The sequence below is a fragment of the Lagenorhynchus albirostris genome, chromosome 11 (genome assembly GCF_949774975.1).
Source record: "Lagenorhynchus albirostris chromosome 11, mLagAlb1.1, whole genome shotgun sequence".
Classification (NCBI taxonomy): Eukaryota; Metazoa; Chordata; class Mammalia; order Artiodactyla; family Delphinidae; genus Lagenorhynchus; species Lagenorhynchus albirostris.
Genome location: NC_083105.1, coordinates 53,033,980 through 53,055,918, shown reverse-complemented (window position 1 = coordinate 53,055,918; position 21,939 = coordinate 53,033,980). Strand labels below are relative to the sequence as shown.

The following is a 21,939-nucleotide window of genomic DNA, read 5'->3' as shown; positions in this document are numbered from 1 at the left end:
GTGGTACGCGGGCCTCTCACTGTTGTGGCCTCTCCCATTGCGGAGCACAGGCTCCGGATGCGCAGGCTCAGCGGCCATGGCTCACGGGCCCAGCCGCTCCGCGGCATGTGGGATCCTCCCGGACCAGGGCACGAACCCGTGTCCCCTGCACCGGCAGGCGGACTCTCAACCACTGCGCCACCAGGGAAGCCCTACTTCTACTATTTTTTAAAGGGTGCTAAGAGAAATATTAAAGCTACTTGAGGTCGAATCCATTCATCTTTTTATTTTGTGGGTTTTCCCATTATAATTTTATACTGAAAAGATTCTCCTCACTCCAGAATTTTGGTAAGGGCTCAAATTTGATATCTTCCACTATTTAAGTCTTCAGTCTTTCCAGACTTAATATGGGAGAATGGAATGAAATGAGAAACTACATTGATTTTTTTTTGTTCTGAATTACTAAACAATTGTATCAGCACCATTTATTAGAATAATGGCTGTCTTCTTTATTGATTTGTCAGAACTACATTATCATATAAAACTCGTATGAAATCTGAAATAGAATCTATTTATGGACAGTCTGTTCTGTTTCATCAGTTTTTCTGTTTACATCTGTGCCAGTGACCTTGAAATACGTGTCAGTATATGGGAGAGCTGGCACTCCTCCCCTTTAAAGATCTTATCTATTCTTGCCAAAATCTCTTTACATAGGTAAACTTATTTTTAAAAAATCTTTGGTAATTCTTAAAGTATAATGTCATACAAAAATGGAAACATTATTGAAATATAAATAGGAAAGGCTGAAATTCCGTGTTCTTCCCTGCCCTCACTTTTCCACTTCCTCCCTTCCCTAGGTATAACCACTGTCAACATTTTGGTGTCCTCAGATCTACGCTCGAACACCTGGTAAGGCTCAAAAATATTATCAGTGATTTTTTGTTGTCGAAACTGTGTTCAAATTATACATTAAGAAAAGTTGCCATCTTATGTTGTCTTCCTATTCAAAAACATATTCTGTCCATTTAGTTCAGCCTTATTTTATATATCTCATTTAAAACTTCATAATTTTATTTATATAGATTCCAACATTTTGTATTGTTTATTTCCAGATAGTTAATATCGTGAAAGGATTTTTTTTTTTCAGTCTGTTGTCTTTCTAATCACTGGTGGTGAAAACAAATGCTCTTTGTTTTTGTCTAGTAGTCTTACTAATTTTAATAGCTTTGCAATGGATTATTTTGGGTTTTTATGTTACATAATCACATCATGGGCAAATTATGATAATTCCATATCCTCTGTATTTTATTTCTAGTTCATGTTTTATTGCTTTTTGAAAACTTTTAGAATAACAGTAAATAGCAATGGTAATAATAGAAATTCTTACTGGTCCTGATGATAATCAGATTCCCTCTAATGGCAATGTTTAGTATAAAATTGATAGTCTTTGTTGAGAGGCAGAATGGCATACTGCCACAAGTGGAGTCTCTGCAGCCTCATTGCTGGGTTCACATCCTGGCTGGGTCTTCCTAGAGGTGTAAACTTAGGCAAGTTTCTTCTCCTCTCTGTGCCGCACTGTGCTCATCTCTGAGACAGGGGCAATAATAGTTTCTACCTCATACAGTTTTCATGAGGATTAAATAAATATTTTTGAGGATTAAATAAATATTTTATAAGCATTTACAAGAATTTTGATACTATATTAAGCGCTGATTCCATCAATAAAGCAGTGTACTTTATGTTATCAGTGGCTTTTAGACACATTCAAAATGCACTAATAATTCAGAACACGAGCAGTGTGCTAGTTTAAAAACATTCTACTGTTGAAGTGTAGTACTTGTGTTTTCTTTTTTGCCGCTCTCTGTTTTCATGCTGGAGTATATGAAATTAGCTCAATATTTTCTATTCTAACATTTTCCAAAGAATATTATTTATTACTTGGAGTCTGTGTACATTTATACCATTTGTATTTCTGTAGTTTTAGGCTGCTGGAAATGAAGTGTGGCTTTTTAGTAGTTCCAGCTGCTATAAAGCCCTGCTGCCTAAGCTGACGCCACTACCTTTTTACAATTCGTTTAAAAACAGTACTGCTCTTTATTTTTTAAAAGGAATTGTTAAGTTTAAGGTTGCTCCCGTGGTCAATTTCTGCCTTATACTGGCTTCTGCCTAGTCAACACAGATATGATTGGGTGTGTGTGGCATGGGGCCCCAGGAAGGCATGACAACTAGAATGTATCAGTCTCTGGTTTCACAAATATTCTCTTTTTCCTAGATACTCTCATTCCCTAGAGGGTCTCCTCCAATCCCCAGACTTAAATGCCATCTGTGTACTAATGACTCCCCAATTTTTGCCTCCAGCCCTGACCATATTCATGTATCCAGCTGTCTATCTGATATTCTTATGTCTGGGGTTAACCAGAATGTCTCTAATATTACATTTTGTATGATATGTGTTGATTCTATATAGTCCTTGTTGAGAGGCAGACTGGCATGCAGTCTCAAGTGTTAACCTTCTCATGTCTAATAAGTATCTCAATTTTAATATCTCCAGACCTGCTCATCCCTCGTTTTCTCCATTAGAGTAAAGCAAAGCATTGTCCTTTACTTTGCTCAGGTCAAAACGCTGGATCACTCATGACTCCTTTCTTTCTCTGAAATCTTCATCCAGTCCGTTAGTAAACCGATCAATTTTACACTCAAAATTTACCTAGTATCCTATGGCTTCACACAACCCCCTCCGCCACCGTTCCAGCCTGAGCCATCAGCACCTGTCGTTCAGCTCTTTCGCAGAAGCTCCCTTACTGCTCTCCCCGCTGCGGTCCTTGTTTCTATGTGGTCTATTCCCAACACAGCTGCCAGAACCATCCTGTAAAATACAACTTAGATTTGTTGTTCCTCTGCATCAAATCCTCCATTGACCTTTCATGTTAAACTGAAAACCCCAAGGCCCCTAACGTCCACCAGGCCCCCGCTTCCACACCACACCCCGATGTATGACATTATCACATACTACTCTCTACCTCTCTCATCCACTCCAGCCTCCTGCACCTCGCTGACCATTATTCTCCTGTGTCAATGCCTTTGCACTTGTTGCTTTATCTCCCTACAACATTCATCCCTTAGATGTCCACAAGGCTCCCTCACTGTCTTCAGGTCTCTACTTAAAAATAACATCTTATCCAAGAGCTTTTCCCATCATGCCACATAAAATGGTCCTTCTTCTCTACGCTAGACGCTATCCATTCTCTGTATCATCTTTCTTCATAGCACTTATTTTCATTTGACACTTCTTTTGTTTGCTTATTGTCTGTCTTGTTCACCAATATATCCCTAGTGCCTAGAAAACTCTCCAGCATCTAGTAGGTACTCAATAAGTGTTAAATGAATGAACACTGTCATTACATGAGGACAATCTGTAATACATTGACAGTTAACAATATAAGGATCTGAAAAGGCATGAAAACTAATACATACCGTGTGTTTCCTGGCTGCCAGCCCTGTGCTAGCAAGTTTACACAGAGCTTCTGAGAATAGGGGAACTGACTCAGTAGAGTCTAATTTCTATTTAGAGATTTAACTCTTTGCAAGGATTAGATTGTTATATAGATGGAATGATTTCAGAAATGCTCACAAAAATAAAAGTTTATCTAGTCCCCTAAGGCCTTAGATATATTTAAATGGGGGGAAAGCCATCCTTTTCATTCATGATGAAAAAGTTAACCTGTTAATCCTTCATTAGAGAGGTGAGACATGTTGAGTTATGACTGTTGTGTGTTCATTTGAACACATTTTGGTAGAAGTGAGGGAAATGACACGGAATAGGGAAGTAGGGGCAGCAACAGCAAACTGCCCATTCCTCTGAAGCAGCACAGCCTCACTGGGAAGAGCAAACAACATTCACATGGGCCTGGTTTTAAATTCTTGCTCTGAATTTGGTTTCGCTATGGTCTTTGGCAAGTGCTCTGAATGTCCGTTTCCTAACTTCAATAATAAGATTTTCCTAAGTATGAAGGGTGAAACTATAAGGGTAATGCTTAGGACAGTGCCTATCAGATTTAGAAAATGACAATAAATAGTAGCTATTTTAAATTTTCTCTAGGGCTAGATTCTATTTCATAAAGAATCTTGTTAAAGAATGAGTACTAGATGTCAATAATTAGAGAAAAACACTTCACAGTTCCATTATCAAAGAGATCCTTAATGTTTTACTTCCCTGGATGGGCACCGTGACTTCCCGCATAAATGTTTTACTGGACAGATGCTGTGACCTCATTCAAATATATGCTTTCAGTACCTCTTATAAGTCTTCTTGAAGCTCATTATTTATTGTACAGGGTCCAGCTTGAGGACTACAAGGTCTCTTTTTTCCTACCTGAATAATTTGAGGGTTCTCGAACACTCTGACTACAAGGCAATGCTTGGAGGGTGTCTTAGGGTCTTAAGTTGTCCTCATGTAAGAAAGCAAGGCTATAATTTATAAGTGTTACGGAGTCCAGGAATGTGGTTGTCCAGACGCTGTCTCATGAGCATGCTCCTTCTTTCTTCCCCAGTGGAGTTTTTTATAAATAATCACCATCTTCTTTTTAACTTCTGAGCTTGTAGTCTTGTTTTCTACATCATAATGATGTAACACTGATTATTAAATTAACTAAAATATTGGCAGTAGAGCTGTATTGTGAAGGTGGGAGAGGAAAGGTGAAGGGAAGTGTGCTGAATCTCTCATATTATAACAGGAAGTCAATAACTAACTTAAATAAATACGTGAATTACAGAATATGCATAGTATTTAAAAGTATGGAGGTAAGCGTAGTAAAGATAAAGATGTGCATTTATCAGACAGAATATTTTCAATAGATTAATGATGCTACTATGAGCTGACTATGTCCAGTTGCTATGGGAGTACAGCTTAATCATCTTGCCTGTGGGGAAAGACTTATTATAGGAGAGATACTCAGTTGTCTCTTTTAGAAACAAGGGGTATAGAGGATTGGTCTTTATGAGATAGATTGTGATCATAGGGTAGTTAGGTAGGGAAAATCTTCTATACTGGAGGGCAGGGTTCCCCTCCCCACCCCCACTTTTTTTGTCAGAAACATAGACTCATTTTCTAAAGTTACTTTTACTTTAGCCTTTGAGTTCCCAGATCCATTCTCTCTTCTTCAACATTCCTGGTCTGGAATCTGGTAACTACAAATGGAAATCCTGAGGATAACACTCTGGTGAGAGAAGCAGAATAAGGAACCTCAGAGATCACTTGCCAGAAAGTGACCAGACTGGACAATTTGCTTTTACTTTGACATTTCAGAGGCTATATATTCCAGATATGGAGCCAATCTGGGATAAAACTTTGAAAATGGTTAAGCAGTACTTTACATCTTCACATCGAAAAGAGCCTCGAGACCCTCTAAGGCCTTGCTACATAAAGTGTGGTGCACAGAGCAGCAGCCATGCCATCACTGGGGAGGCTGTTGGAAAGCCATTATCTTATAATTCATCCTAGTGAATCAGAATCCACTGAGTCAGAATCTGCATTTGAGTAAGATCCCCAGGTTATTTGCACATCAAAGTTGAAGAATCACTGGTTTGAGGAATGAAGACGTGGAAACAGATGGGCTGATGGGAGTTGTATAAGCAAGGATTAAAAAGCCAAGCTGGAAGGAGCTGATCTCTAGCTGCACGTGGGCTGGAGCCTGGCTGGGTCACAGAAGCTGGTGAGTGCAAGAGAGGAATGCATTACAGGGCTAAATGGACCATCAATGTCTAGTGCCAGTTACTGGGAAGGAGAAGGAATTTTCAGATTAAGAAATGACATAATCTAGTGTAGAGATTTATTTTTAGCTCCAGCACTCTGCCCCACACTCAACCCAAAGATGGACAGGCAAAGGCAAAGGCATATATATGCAAGATGGCTAGAAGTAGTGATCCTTTGCAAAGTTAAAGAAGTGTAGCTGATGAGAACTTTTCTCTCCTCTTCCTAAAATGTTCAGAGATATATTTTCTGACATATCCATCTCTTCTGAACAAGAGAGAAAAATAACACCTAATTAAGACTAAAATATTCAGAAAGAATATTAAAATTCATAAAACCTAATGATAGGTCTCCCTTCATCTCTCATTTACCAATAGAACTGTTAAGCTGGTCACACTTCTAATTTCTACAGAGAAATTCATGAATCAAAAGATTTGAAATGATAAAGGCTCATTTTTGTAGCTCCTCATCCCAATGAAGATATAAATGATTTTAGCATTTTATTTTCCAAAGATCTTAAACTTTTTATATCTCCTGGAATGTCAGCGCAGGCCTTGAAATTCACAGACTCATAATCCCATAACGCAAACAGGAAAAGCAGTGAATGGTTTTGAAACAAGTGAACCGTCATATACTTAGCTCATGTTGGACACCAAAAAATATCTTATTCACCTACTCAAAACATTCATTCCGGGCTTCCCTGGTGGCGCGGTGGTTGAGAGTCCACCTGCTGATGCAGGGGACACGGGTTCGTGCCCCGGTCCGGGAAGATCCCACATGCCGCGGAGCGGCTGGGCCCGTGAGCCATGGCCGCTGAGCCTGCGCGTCCGGAGCCTGTGCTCCGCAATGGGAGAGGCCACAACAGTGAGAGGCCCGCGTACCGCAAAAAAAAAAACAAAAAACAAAACACAACATTCATTCCCACACCATGTATGTAATCACCCATTGACTATATATTAAATATTTATATATAGTAAAGAGTAAATTTCCATTCCTTTATTGAATAGTTTATATATTTGCTAAAGGAAATTACAGTTTTGCTTAGGTAAGTAAGCCATTAAAGAAATACCTGGAGGCTGATTTTTATAGTTATCTAGACTTTAATCATCTTATTGAAGTTCCTTCAGAATTCTTCTCAAGATACACTGTAACTTAAAATAGAAATGGGGGAAAAAGACATTTATGCACATTTACAAAAACTTCCAAATGGCTGACTTTCCTCTTCTATCTTTGTCATTGTTTTCATCCCAAGCAGCTTAACCATTTTTCTGCACTATTGTGTGTCAGAGGTTTGGTAGGTTATTTGGATGCAGTAGTAAGTGGTGTTTCTACAAAATGAAGCAATTGAAGGATAATTATCAGTTGAAATACCTCCAAAATGTTCATATTTTGTGTGTCGGATTTTTTTTGAAAAAATTGCAGTTAGATAAGAATCTTATCCGAGATCTTTGTTATCTCCAATCTTCAGATTCTTTGGGTTTTCTAAAGGCTCTCACTGTTCATAGACCGTTCTTTTGCTTTCAAGAGCTCCTCAACAGTAAGCACGTTTGCGTGTTCTTGGTCCTGGATTTCTCACTGACAGACTCAGGATCTGAGGAACATGACACATCACTCACATTCAGATTGTGGAAGAGCCCTGTTCCTTTGAACATTTTGGTGCTCTTGCTTAAAAGTTGAGCCATAGCTGGAAAATAGAGGCTGGGAAATGGAGAATGCTTTAGAGTTGGTAGGAGGAGGAGGGAGAAAGAGAAAGAGGAGAAGCGTGTAAATGCCTCTAGCAGAGGTTTTGACAGATGGCTGGGGCCAGATGAAAGAGTAATTGAGGCAGGATTTTTTTTTTTCTGCTTATGTTTCCATTTGTATTAAAATATCAGAGTTGTTGCTGAATCTATTTTATATGAATCTATTTTATATGATGAGGTAATAATTAGGTAAGCTGGAGCAAAGATCTGGGCCAGGGCATTAAGGATACAATGGCTATAAACATATAACACACAAAACTCTGTATACAGACAAAGTAAAAATATCAGTGGTTTCTGGAAGTGGGGGAGACATGGGTCGGGGGGATAAATAGTGGAGCACAGAGGAAAATACTCTTTATGATACCATAATGGTGGATACATGTCATTATACATTTGTCCAAAGCCATGGAATGTACAGCCCTAATGTAAACTGTGGATTCTGGGTGATGATGATGTGTCAGTTTAAGTTCATTGATTGTAGCCAATGTACCACTCGTGTGGCTGATGTTGTTAATGGGAGAGGCTGTGCGTGTGTAGGGGTAGGGGGTATATGGGAAATTTCTGTACCTTCTACTCAATTTTGCAGTGTACCTAAAACTGCTCTGAAAAAATAACGTCTATTATATATCTGTATCTATAGTTATATCTCACATTAGCCTGTGCATTTGCTTATGTTTGACTGCTATGGAAAGGAATGTTACATAATTTGCACATGAACAAAAAAGAATATATACAGTAATCAAGAAGGAATAGAAAACCAGCCATCTCTAGCTGGCCTCCAAGAGTATTATGAGATGAATATCTGTTAAGAGTATTTTGAGATGATCTTATAACTGTGCACCTGCGAGAACAGAGAGGACTCCAACATGAAGTAATATCAATTGTGCGAAAGTTACACAAAATGCATAAAAAAAGGCAAAATCTGAATTATTTAGGCACCATACATATGTTTCATGACTAGCATAAAAGAAATGAAGAAAAAGAGATTATATTATTTTATTTTTAATAAATTTTATTGGAGTATAGTTGATTTACAATGTTGTGTTAGTTTCCGGTGTATAGCAAAGTGAATCAGTTATACATGTACATATATCCACTCTTTTTTAGATTATTTTCCCATATAGGTCATTACAGTGTATCGAGTAGAGTTCCCTGTGCTATACAGTAGGTCCTTATTAGTTATCTGTTTTATATATAGTAGTGTGTACATGTCAATCCCAATCTCCAAATTTATCCCTCCCTCCTTTCTCCCCAGGTAACCATAGGTTTGTTTTCTACATCTGTGACTCTATGTCTGCTTTGTAAATAAGTTCATTTGTACCATTTTTTTAGATTCTACATATAAGCGATATCATATGGTATCTGCCTTTGTCTGACTTACTCAGTATGACAATCTCTAGGTCCATCCATGTTGCTGCAAATGACATTATTTCATTCTTTTTTATGTCTGAGTAATATTCTATTGTGTATATGTCCCCCATCTTCTTTATCCATTCCTCTGTTGATGGACATTTAGGTTGCTTCCATGTCTTGGCTATTGTAAATATAGTGCTGCAATGAACACTGGGGTGCATGTATCTTTTGGAATTATGGTTTTCTCCAGATATATGCCCAGAAGTGGGATTGTTGGATCATATGGTAGTTCTACATTCAGTGTCTTAAGGAACCTCCATACTGTTCTCCATAATGGTTGTACCAATTTACATTCCAACCAACAGTGCAGGAGGGTTCCCTTTTCTCCACCCCACTCCAGCATTTATTGTTTGTAGATTTTTTGATGATGGGCATTCTGACAGTGTGAGGTGATACCTCATTGTAGTTTTTATTTGCATTTCGCAAAGAGGTTACTTTAAAAGCTCAATGCAGTTTGAACTCTTTGATCTTTGAAAAAGACAGTATTCCTTTGGGGATGAAAATGGTTCTTTTGCTTGAGGAAACACCTTACAGACAATGCACTGTTTTGAAAGACAGAGTCTAAGTGAGAGGGCTTTAGGCAAATAAAAGCTAAATAATTCTACAAAATGAAGTGGAAGAAAGATTAATTACTGGCATTTGTAAAAACAAGGATTCGGGGTCTTGGTAGAGAGAAGAAACTTGAGCAAGATGGCAGCCAGCAAGGTCCTAACGTCAAGAATGATTAGCAACTAATCCACCTGAGAAGGAATGGCCATGGACCTTTAAAACACTTACCATGAATCACTGTCTCATCTGAGGCATAATCTAAACCTCTACGTGATACTCCATCCTTTAGGGGAACCCCATCACACAGGGCAGCCAAGTGCTCAGAGAGTTGTTGGAAGGTGTCAGGGCGAATGAGTGAAGAAAAAAATACTCATGAGAAGTAAACTAATGAGCTGTGGATTGAGAGTTCAAAAGAAGGAGTTCATAATACTCAGGATTCCTCTTCGATCTACAGAAAGGCACAGACTTCGCACAATGCATGAGATGAGGCTAAACCTATTTTATTTGGATATTAAAGGAGAGAGAGAGCACAGAAAGCTCAAGGTTTAAGGCATCCATCTAGGCAGTAGATACTTATGAAAGACAAGTTAATGAGAGTGGTTGTGGTCAAAACGTGGATGACTTGGTGAACCATGGAAGCTGGGATTTGGGGAGGGGGATAAACGTACACTTTACTTAAGTTCTGCTGAATTCCACTGGGTTGTGCCTAGGGACGAGTGTCCACTACTATGGTGGTGACAAAGCCTTTCTAATAAGATTGAGTTTGAATCTATAAGTTCATTTTTCTCAATCAAGATGATATTAGTTAGGCTCTCCAGATTTATTAAAGTGATTTTCCCAAGATATTCAGCTATTGATGGTGGAAAAACTTGGGGTTTTTGATTCCCTGGTACAGTCCTTTTTTTTTTTTTTTACCGTACAGTGCTCTTATATTGATAATTAAAGCTTCTCACTTTTGTTAAACACTCACAATGTCTAACATGTGTAACATATGATTACCATATATATATTTTATATTTAGAATATCTATATTAAGTATATTAGTCCTGCAGTTACTATAGACAGCATCTACTATATGAAGATGCAAAGGTGAAGAAGACATACCTTTTACTTAAAAGATAAACACGATGTGATTGTCATGGAGAAGATAGGCCAATAAACCAACATTGCAAATCATTTTGCTGTGTGTCATAGTGAAGGTATTTAGAGGGCGTTTGGAAAGCAGAAGGGAAGAAACATTTAACTCTAGAGATTCAGAAGGGATACATGTAGAGAATGAGTGAATGAATGAATTTTACACTAGCGCATTTCTTTATGAGTCTCGTCTCGTATACAATGAAAGTATTATTTCAGTTCTACCTGATTCGTAGGACCTTGCGAAAATATGCTTTGGTAGAATCCTGTTTATTCTAAAACGTTTATAAGTGTTTTAAAATAACAGTGAGCTTTAAAATAACAGTGTTTTAAAATAGAGGCTTCAAATTCCCTTTCTTCCATTCTGGGCATTTACTGCTTCTAGAATTTAAGCCAAACTCAAAATAAGCCTTTTAGTTTATGCTGTTAGGGTTTAACTTGTAAAAGAAAAATAATGTTACAACGTAAGTTGAAAGTTAATATGATCTGAATTTATTAGCCCACAGGGTAAAGAATTATGATTTGCAAGACTATTAAATGGGCCCAGAAGTCAGTCTCACCAAGTTCTAGAAACAAGTAAACAGATGACGTTTTTAGAGGATGACACACAAGACCTCAGCTAACCCAATAATTTTGGTTTTCTTAATATATAACAAAATTAATTTGCTTTTGTGACTATAATTTATTGAAAAGGCAGTTACAGAGTTTCACCTGTTCTCACTATAGTCGAAGAGTATAAACATGAACACATTTGTGCTCAAATATGAACCTATCAATGGTTACCAGCTGTAGGGCAGGTCTATGTTTTTTTCAAAATCAGCATAATTAACTTGAAATATATTTTTTTATTAAACGAGATTGTAAGAGAATTATTTCAGACAAATTTGATTTTTTTTCCTTTTTTTGATCAGACATTTTTACAATTGAACTATAGTTGATTTATAATATTTTATTAGTTCCAGGTGTACAGCACAATGATTCAGTATTTTTAAAGATTATACTCTATTAAGAGTTATTACAAGATAATGGCTATAATTCCCTGTGCTCTACAATATATCTGCGTTGCTTATGTATTTTATACATAGTAGTTTGTACCTGTTAATCCTCTACCCCTAATTTTTCCCTCCCCGCTTCTCTCTCCCCTTTGGTAACCTCAAGTTTGTTTTCGATATCTGTGAGTCTGTTTCTGCTTTGCTATATACGTTCATTTGCATTATTTCTTAGATGCCGCAAATAAGTGCTATCATACGGTATTTGTCTTTCTCTGACTTATTTCACTAAGCATAATACTCTCTAGGTCTATTCATGTTGCTGCAAATGTCAGAACTTCATTCTTTTTATGACTGAATAATATTCCATTGTATAGATACACCACATCTTCTTTATCCATTTGTCAAATTTGGTATTTATTTTTATTTATAGAATCAAGTGAATACATAATAAAACGGAGTAATAAATCCACAAGTTATTTCAATATAATCCCACAAGCTATTTTTTTCTGTAAAGGACCAAATATTAGATACAATCACAAAACATTTCAATATTCATCAAAACCATAACCATACAATTGTCCCAAGAAAACACACTGAAATTCTTCTGTACAGCATAATAAGCTAGGAGATACAGAACATTTGAAAAAGCAGTTCCAAAAATGGAATACTAAATATACAACATCAATTCTTTTTTTTTTAATCTTTATTGGAGTATAATTGCTTTACAATGGTGTACAATATCAATTCTTAATAAATTTGCTATAATAATGAGCTAAAGCATCATAGAATACGTTAAGTCAGAAATCCTGTGATATAAAGACAACTACTTTCAAGTGTGGAGATGCTAATTATTTTATATTAATGCTAATTGTTAATTATTCTGATATTACTATCAGACTTATTCTCAGATTTCCCTTTCTGAATTTGCTAATTTGACCCTGGAACACAAAAATATTTAATTCACTCTATAACACTTTGTTTTTATTTAACATATAAATTAATGTAAAAAGATGCGATATATATCTATAATTTAAAAATGGCATTTAATTTTCACCTAAAATATATAGTTTTGATGCTGACATACTATAGGTCACATGTACATTTTCATTCATCATAATTTAATGTACCTAAAAACTGAGTTAGAACAATATTCTTAAAATGCCTGTGTGTGCACTGGAATTTATGTGATTCAACCCATTTAAGGCTCTCTTGGGGCCTTAAAGGAAATAACTCTTCCTGTGAATAGTTCTTAAATTTTTGCTCAAATTGGCAGAGGTCAAATTTTAATTAAGAAACATTCTCTAATATTTATTCTCCATGTGCTACTCATGATGTCAAGTGTTGCCAATGACACTGAGTGGCACTAAAAAGACCACAGGGAGGGAAAGGACAGGGATACAGTGGCTGCTTCTACACCTCCAGGACTAGCATCCCAGGTGGCCCTGCCCTGAGCTTAGTCTAAGTAAAGAAGTTGCCTCCAGTATGAAAATCCGTAAGGGCCCAGTTTACATGGGTTTAAAGGAACCAAATCTCCGATATTTGCGGTTGAGGATGAGGCTTAATTTCTCTCTAGATGGCTTCTAATTATGGTAGGGTCAAACTCTGAAGCTATAATTTAAAGCTCTGAGTGTCCAATTATGTTACAAAAATATAGGTTTTAGAGTCTGAAAAACATAAAAATTTAACCTAATTGGATTACTTTACTTGTGAATAACAATGAAAGTTGTGTTTCTTAATCATCAGTAGTTGTCCTTTCTAGGAACTATAATAAGTTTGGAAGGGTACTGCATGTTATTAAGATTACTTGATTTTTTTTCTCTTTAAAAACCACACCCAGGATTTCCCTGGTGGCCCATTGGTTAGAACACTGCGCTTCCACTGCAGGGAGCACAGGTTCCATCCCTGGTGGGGGAATTAAGATCCTTCATGCCATGCTTGTGGCCAAAAAACTAACGTAAAATAAAAATAAAAAAATACCTCCCTCTCTTAAGAAAAAAAACAAAAACCCTTCCCTCAATCATGGCATGAGACTTCATTGCTGATGGTGGAAGTTCTGTGTGTAGGACAAATATTTAATTAACCAAAGAATTTCACTAATTTCCTTCATAGTTATTTTTACACTTTAAAAATACATGTCCAAAAATTAACCCATTAAGCACTTAATATGTACTTAAAAATGGTTTTTTCATCATCAATTAATGTTTATCAAATGTCCAATAGAAATATCACCAGTTTCTCCTTACTGGTGGGTTATCAATTGCATTTCCCATACCCACATAGATACATTAATATTGTATACTTGCAGGATCTTCCCACAGGTAACTGGCAAATAAAATAAGGTGATGAAACACATTTATCCTTGACTGCAAACCTTCATTTAAGATATCTCAGGTCTTCTCTTTGGTCAAGAAAGGGAAATCTTCCCTTCCCAGTATACTCTTCTTCCTTACCACCTACAATTTCCTTTCTTCTGAAATAGACGGTCAGGACTCTTCCAATTTGGAATATTGTTCTGGGAGATCTAAATGCCATTCCTGGGTGTATAACATTAGGAAAGTTTAGCAGCTAGGTAAGTTAAGCTTCTCAGCCTAAACCGCAAAGAATAAGACCACGTACTTGCCTAGTGCAGAACTAGCACCCAGATCTTCTGGTGTCTCCCCAGCCCCTTTTCTGCTATCTCATGTCCTGATGCATTTAAAAGGAGAAAACATGGCTGGGTAGGTTAATTTGCACCTTATTTGAGAGATGTTCCTGTAAATAAGATTCAAACTGATTTTTTTTACTTGGAGGTACACGTCAATATTTTGAAACAATCTATACAAGAACTATGAGGTTATTATTTTGGAATTGCATTTAGAAAAAAGCGGGCTCTTATTTGTTCCAACCCAAAAGGCTTTAGCTTTGAGTTGTCAAAGTCAAGCTGTCAAAAGGGCTGACAACATTACAGAGGGCAGGGATACTGAGGTGCTGCTATGACTCAAATAATGAAGAATTGATGAATTTAATTGATGGCTCATATTGGACAATGCCCTTTAAGAGACATATTTGTTATTTAAAAAAAAAAGCAGAATTCTAAAACCTAAGGGCGTAATCTCTATAAAACATTTGGAAACTTTTTTTTTTTTAGGCCTATAAATCCAGGGAGAAAAAGGCCTGAGAATTTGGAAAGGCAAGAGAATGAAGAGGAGTGAGGTTGATGGTTCCAGGTTTTCGTAGTGCCATTCAGTGCTCAGTTTCTTATCGACAAAGTTTAAAAAAAAACAATAATGCTATTAAAATAGCTATTACTTCCTCTAAGGGATGCAAAGTATTTATGATGTATCCTCAAATCATTGCAAGGTCTCTAAGAAGGAAAAGGAGCCAGACAGAATAGCTCAAAAAACCCCACTGAGTTCCATTAATGAAAAATGCAGTAACAACAGCCAGTAGTGTCGTAATTTACCTCTGTTTAGAAATGAAAGAAGTTGATGCTCTTGGCTGGCTTCAATTTACCTGCAGTCAAAGGAAAGCAAATTCTCTCTTTAAATAGGAAAGCTTTGGTTAGGCAGCAGTTAGACTTAACAGTGGCCGTTGGCCATGCTTTCCGATTAATCAGCAGAGCTATATTTAAATTTTAGGATTTTGTATGCCAGACATGCAACCAACACATTCTGGTTAATGAAAAGCAAACAGGAAAAAGCTGTGAAGTTTTGAAGACTCCCCCCCCACCCCCCACCCCACCCCCCGCCGCCTCAGCAAAAGACTGTAATAAAAGCAAGAGCTAACACTTGTACAGCACTTGACAGTTTAGGAAGATCTTTTCACACACTTGATTTCATTTCGTCCTTACAACGACCCTGTGAGGTAAGTGTTATCAACGCCATTGTACAGCCTAGGAAATGGAGGCTTTGTGTCTTTTTAAGCCATTTCCCTAAAGTCATGCACTTAATAATGAAGGAAGCCAGACTAGATGCAGAGCAGTTTTCTTTCTATTTCCCCGCCCTCTTCCTGCCCAGCCCTGCTTCTCCTCCACTGTGAGACTGTTCGACGGGTGGGTGATCAGAAGGAAGGACCAAGTTATTTTTAATTAAACATGAGGGAACATTCAGTATCCTGAGTCATTCTTTAGGAGACTCATATCTATGAATCTGGCTTCCTCAGACATGAAGTAATGATGGTGTTAATATCCACTATAGCACAGGATACCTTATAACACTGGTCAAAACATGTTTACAATTTTCTAGAGAAAGCCTACATAATACCTTAGGCAGTCTACTTTCTACTCTTCTAATAAAATTGCATATTTTTCATACAAATCTGACCTTAAAGCAGCTTTGCAGTGGGAAGAAAAAGATATTATCGGCCAGTTGACAACATTTTCTCTAACCTTCAGCATCTTGGTAATCATGCTTTTGACAACCAATGAAACATGAGGAACCAAAGGAGGGAACTGCCAGTTTTAAAGTTACTGTTTGGAAATGGAGGTGATTTATAGCTTCTAACAGAACTTTCCTCTTTCCACTCTGCAACAGGCACCCCCTACTCAATATCCCTCAAGCTCTCATGCCTCTTCAAGGCACCATCCCACTCCAGGCCGCGGTTTGAGACTGCATTTTCTGATACATAAATTAATTTTACTGGACGGAAACATAATTTCTCTGACGTCTCTTCTAATTCCTTTCAAACCCTAAGGCTGATGATGAGCTTACTTTGTTCAGAAATAATGTCCTTACATTACACGACTTCTAAACCAACCAAACCTTAGTTATGTCAGAAATAAAAAGAAAAGAAACCCACAGCAAAATATAAAGCCAGGTGGTTATGCTTTTTCCTTCAGAAATATGACTTCTGTTATTTCTGGGTTAGGTCTGCAGATTTTAGTGTGGCATGTTTTTATTAACATTCCGTATAAAACAATTCATAGCTTTTGCTTGTAGCAATGTGAAAATGCAACTAGAAACACAGTCTTGTACTCAACAGATTGATTTATCTTATATTTGTTCTAATAATTTCTAGCTGGATTCAGTCAGTGGGCTGAAAAGTCCGTTACAGGAGTCAGGCTGCATGCTCAGGATGAAACAGGAATGAATTGGATGGACTTGGAGGATTTAGCTGAGTCCTTCCACACGCCGGTCCTATTTGTGGGGCTTCGGTTGTTAGTGAAGGAAGTCTGTTTTCGGCTCATACTGTCAGAATCTTCTTTGTTGAATATTTGTTTCATGTTTTGGCAGCATGGGAAGCTTTGAATACAGTCTTGCAGGAGATGGCCACTAAAAAACATGTATATCCAGGGATTGCAGCAACTATTCAAGGAAGCCAGTAATGCAGTGATGGTGGTGGCCGGGTTTTCCGACTCTGTATGGAAAACATAAGGGGAGAGCATTTAACTAGTCAAATGCAAGTGACAGCACTGGATAAACTCATTTTTCTGTTGGTTCATGAAAGCTGGAAAATGTTATGGATCAATATAGAAAATAAAGTATTTTGTTTATCAGTCAGGGAAATGGTTGGTGAATGGAAATTGCTTGGTTGTAAAATATTTTCGTAGGCAAGATGCCTTGAAATTAATTCAGGGATTTTAAACCACTATTAAAATATTTAAGTAGAATGAGTGGGACTTCCAAGAGGTTAAGAATATTAAATAACTTAATAAAGTTTTGAATCCTTTATGTTAGCACTAGCGTGTGCTAATGAACACAGCACTTAGAGAACGGCTTCCATTTCAGTGAAATTTGTAGAGGCTATAGCCACATATACCAAATTATATCCATCCTGATAACTCAGGCAAAAGTATGACATTATGGACCATGTTTAGTTGTTTTAAATTTTTTACTATTAAACATATTCTTGTAATAAGAAATCTATACCGAAGGGGGTAGTTGAAATAGGTCCCTGAAAGATGCAATATTTAGTTGTTTTCTTTGGTTAATTAGAAGCGTCATCTGATTTTAAAAGAAAACCATCTTTGATTGTGGCTTGAACAATTAAATTATATTATGAAGAACAGATAAATTAAGAAATTCCAACAGTCCTTTGAACTATTTTTTGTGTATTTGCACTGGTAAACTACATAAATATCACCTTTCACCATAGAACTATTGCACTGAGAATATACCTTTTCTAAAGGTAAGAATAATAGGCAAGCACTGATTTTCCCTTATTAATTATGAACTTGGGCCTTCTCACTCTTGTTGCGCCAGAATAAATTACAGGTTAGTTAATCAAACTTTGTGCTAAGATGCTACTCTTAAAGGCGATCAGGATCCAGGACTAAGACTGTATTCAGAAAGAATGGAAATCATCGACATACCTGTGCACAAGTGAAGAATTTTTTAGTAATTGTGTCTGAATCCTGATAGAGCAACAAATAGGCTGAATTTTTTATTTGATTAATACTTAAGAGGCTGCCAAGACCAAACAAGACAGGAAATATAGCATTTATGTTGTATTTTTCATCATCAGTGCTATTATAGCCATGACTTTTATTTGTCTGAATTAAATTCACTCTCAAGTGTTTAATTTGTACATACAACTTTCAAAGTATATCACAAATAACAAAAGGAGACACTTCTTCCCAGATACCTGTTTCCCAATTACAGTTGTTGTCAGCAACATTTCTGTAATATATTTGATGTGAAAAAAAATTTTTGTTTTCCTTATCAAAGGAAATTTTTTTTCAAGATACAATATTAAATAATGCTTTTGGGGGTAAGTTCTCGTGAAGCTGGTTTTCCTAGTTTGTGAAGGAATTAAAATCAAACGAGCTAGTAGGTGCGGAGGACATTCTCAGAAAACTACAAGAGTTGTGTGGAGAGATGTACAGCTGTGTGGTCAAGTTAGTGCTGAAGGACTAATGAATCAGTCTAACAAATTTAGAGTTTATTAATAATCCTGCTTTGAAACACTGGGGAGAAAAAAGTGTTAAAGTAATTGTAGGAAAAAATCAAAACATTATGATAAGAAATGGAACACTAGCTAAATGCCAAATTAAAATGATTGACTTAAGAATCTCTCTTCAACACATTTAAACTATTTTCAAATTAAAAATATGTCCGTTTTACCCTTACTTTGGGGCATTTCTACAAAAATTTTACATTGTGATACTTTTCACAAACTAGCAAAAAGCAGTTGTGACAGTATACATATTGCTCTGAATCCAACAGACTTCAAAGCAGGGTTTTAACACAGCGGTTAGTGCTTTGGCAAGAAGTCATTATTCTGTTCTGTAATTGCGCGGCTGACTCTAGGGCACAGTTTTCTGGATTTGTGGTTTTAGGAGCTCGTTACAAATGCAGATTCCGGGGCCCCATTCCAGATCTACTGAATCAAAACGTCTGGGGTGGGGACCCCACGACTTTGGCTTTTAACAGTTCCGCTCAAGATGTGATTCTCATGCACGAAGTTTAAAAACTATTGCCCTAGAGGATATTATGAAAAGAAACTCTCTCCCCCCACCCCCCCAAGCACACAGACCCCATCTGTGCACCTTACTCCATCGTCCCGCGACACCTACCGACCCAGGGGAAATTCTTATCCCAGACAGACCACATCTGGATGATGAAGAAGGGCGCCCAGCAAACGATGTAAGCCGTCACGATCACGAAGGTCATCTTCACCGTGCGGATCTTGGCGCGGGAAATTGTCTTCACGCTGCTGACACACGGCGCGAGCAGGAGCTCCTGGTGGAAGGCGCCACCTGCGCCCTCCGCGCGGGCGCCCTTGCCCTGGCGCACCGCAGTCTTTCCGCGGACGTTGCGCCAGATGTGGTAGCAGATGAAGCCGTAGCAGGTGCCCAGGCTGACCACGGGCGCCACGAAGATGCTGCCGGTCATCCAGGTCACGTAGGCGGGGAGACCCCAGGGCTGGATGAAATTGGCCCAGCAGTCGTAGGCCTTGGTGACGTTGCTCACTTCGACCACGGAGAAGACGAAGTACTGTGGAGTGCTCAGCACGAAGCTCAGCACCCAGGCGGCAGCGATCATGAGGCGCGAGCGGCGCGCCGGCTGCTGCAGCGTCTTCAGCGGATGGCACACTGCGATGTAGCGGTCGGCGGTCATGACCACCAGCATGTAAGCCGATGCGAACATGGCGAACACCTGCAGGTGCTTCACCACGCGGCAGAGCCCGTCGGGTCCGCGGAAACGGTAGGTGATGTCCCAGCACAGCTGAGGCAGCACCTGGAAGAGAGCGACGGCCAGGTCGGCCAGGCTGAGGTGGCGGATAAAGAGGTGCATGCGGGACATCTTGCGAGGCGTGCGGTGCAGCGCCAGCAGCACACTGCTGTTACCCAGCACGGCCACCACGAAAATCACGGCCAGCACGGCGACCTCCAGCTTGGCCAGCTCCTCGTTGCGCTCGTCCGCCAGCGGGCTGTCATCTTTCCCGAGCGCCTCCGCTTCCCAGCTGGTGTTGGCACCGCTGGCGTCCAGAGGCCACCATGGGCTGGAGTTCCCTGCGGGCCCCGCGCCGGGGCTCCCGGAGAAGCTCATGCTGTCCATGCAGCGCCTCCTCGGCCTCGGCGGAGGCCCGCTCCCTTCCCGCCTGCTCGCGCGGTGCGCTCCCTCCTTGTAGCGCTCACCGCGAGCCGGGCTCTGCTCGCTCTCTTGCGGGTGTCTCCCGGCGCAGCGTGTGCCACCAGCCAGTTCGGCCGCTCTCGGTCGAATTGCCCGCCCCTTTGCCTGCGCTGCCCTGTCTCAACTCGGGCGAAGCTGGGGAGGTGCGCTCCGAATCTCTGAAAGCACTGGGCTCCAAACTCAAATTATTGATGCGGAGTTTGTTTCCCCAGATCGCGTTCCCTCTCGCCTCAGTGGTTGGAGACTGCTCGGTGCCTACACTCGCTGCCTCCCTTCCCTCTTCCCTGGGGGTTTTCTTTTTTCCCCCTCCCTACGTCGGTGATTTGTCCTCTTTGCATCGCTGCTGCAGGGGTGGGGCTGGGAACTCGCGGATTACTTGGCGTAATAGGGGGTTGACCGTGGCGCTTTCCCTCTCTTCTCTTCTAAAAAAACCTTGGAGATCTGGACATGTCATGCCTTTTCAGGGTTTACCATCATTTCCTCTAGCCTCCCTCAAGGGTCACCTTAACCCCCGCATTTGACTTCAACAGACGCTGTCAACATGATACCCAGAAATCCCGAGTCCACCGCCCGCGTGGGCGCTCTTGATGCTGAACTTGGCGCGTGTGCCCACCTGCTTCAGCTTGGGTGTCTCCCTCCGCAGCGGGTCCGCCCATCCCGGGGAAGCCAGTCTAATTTTATTCTCAGGGCAACGTGGCTACGGGAATTTCGTCTCACACCAACCCCGCTCCTCTCCGCCCTCCTCTGTAGGGTAACAACTGGGTGACTTAAAGGACGCTCTCTTCCCGGTAACTTTGATGCCTGCTGTTACTCTGCCCGCGTTCGCGGACCGGAAGGACGCGCTCGCAGTCCCGGCGGCTGCCTGTACAGTGCACTTATCTACAGCGGGGGGAAAAGGAATGTCTCCTGGTTTTCCAGCTTCCCCCGGGGCTGGGAGCGTGTTGGGGGGTGGGTGGGACTTAAGGAGTTTTCTCTAAACTTGATTCCCGGGGTTTTCTCCGGGAAAAGCCTGATTCCCACAGCTGGGATGGGCGGGATTTGGGCCACAGTAGTCCATGGGGACTTCGTCTGGTTACTACTGAATCCTGGGGACATCTCCTCGGGTGGACGAAGAGCCGCTGCTGGAGAGCGGCAGCCCAGGCAGCGCTGTCCAGGACACCGGAGCGAAAAGCCGCCAGGCTCCTTGTGCTGGTGGATGAGAAAGAGGCAACCTCCAGGCAGAAAAGAGACTCTCTGAAGCAAAGAGAGAAAAGACCACCTACCTATTAATTAGTTACTCTGGGCAGCTGGAGCCCAGCTGCAGGGCATGAGACGGGCAGGATTACTAACCCTCTCCCTTAGCTCTGCCTTTAAACTTTGGTGAAGATACGCTTGGAAGGACGGCAAGGGGGAGCTGTTTTCAGGCTATTTCACAAAAGAAGAAAAAAGGAAAAAGTAAACACTTTATAAGGTTATCTACTCTGTAGATACACGAACATGACATTTTGGTCAGAACATTTGTATATTGTGGCCATGGTATAATTTGATTGAGAAGAATATCTATGAGATGTAGGCAAAGAAACCAAAAGATTTTCTGAGATGCAGTTCTCAGTGATAATTCCACTTTGCTTCCCAGTTCATGCACGCTGAGTCCCAAGGCTGTCACACTAAGAGTGCTGGACTCGACCCTGGGAGTCCTTCATTGTGACTGCATAAGCCTCGGTTTATACGTCTTTAAAATGGGAATGAAAGTACCCGTCTTACCTACTTTTGAGGTTACTTTGAGGATCAAGTAAGACAATGTTCTATTTGGGGAAATGCTCTCAAAACTACAAGGTGTGTGGCGTTGT

The 21,939-nt window shown here is 39.8% G+C and overlaps 1 protein-coding gene across 1 annotated transcript; it reads right to left on the bottom strand.

Moving 5' to 3' along the window:
• Window positions 1–16,109: 16,109 nt before the first annotated feature.
• AVPR1A (arginine vasopressin receptor 1A) lies at window positions 16,110–20,354 on the bottom strand. The gene is made up of 2 exons (XM_060164734.1): window positions 19,051–20,354; window positions 16,110–16,892 (listed from the first exon to the last, which is right to left on the bottom strand). Exons 1-2 carry the CDS (start codon window positions 20,033–20,035, stop codon window positions 16,606–16,608), a joined length of 1,272 nt encoding a protein of 423 aa, XP_060020717.1. The 5' UTR covers window positions 20,036–20,354; the 3' UTR covers window positions 16,110–16,605.
• Between the last annotated feature and the right edge of the window lie 1,585 nt (window positions 20,355–21,939).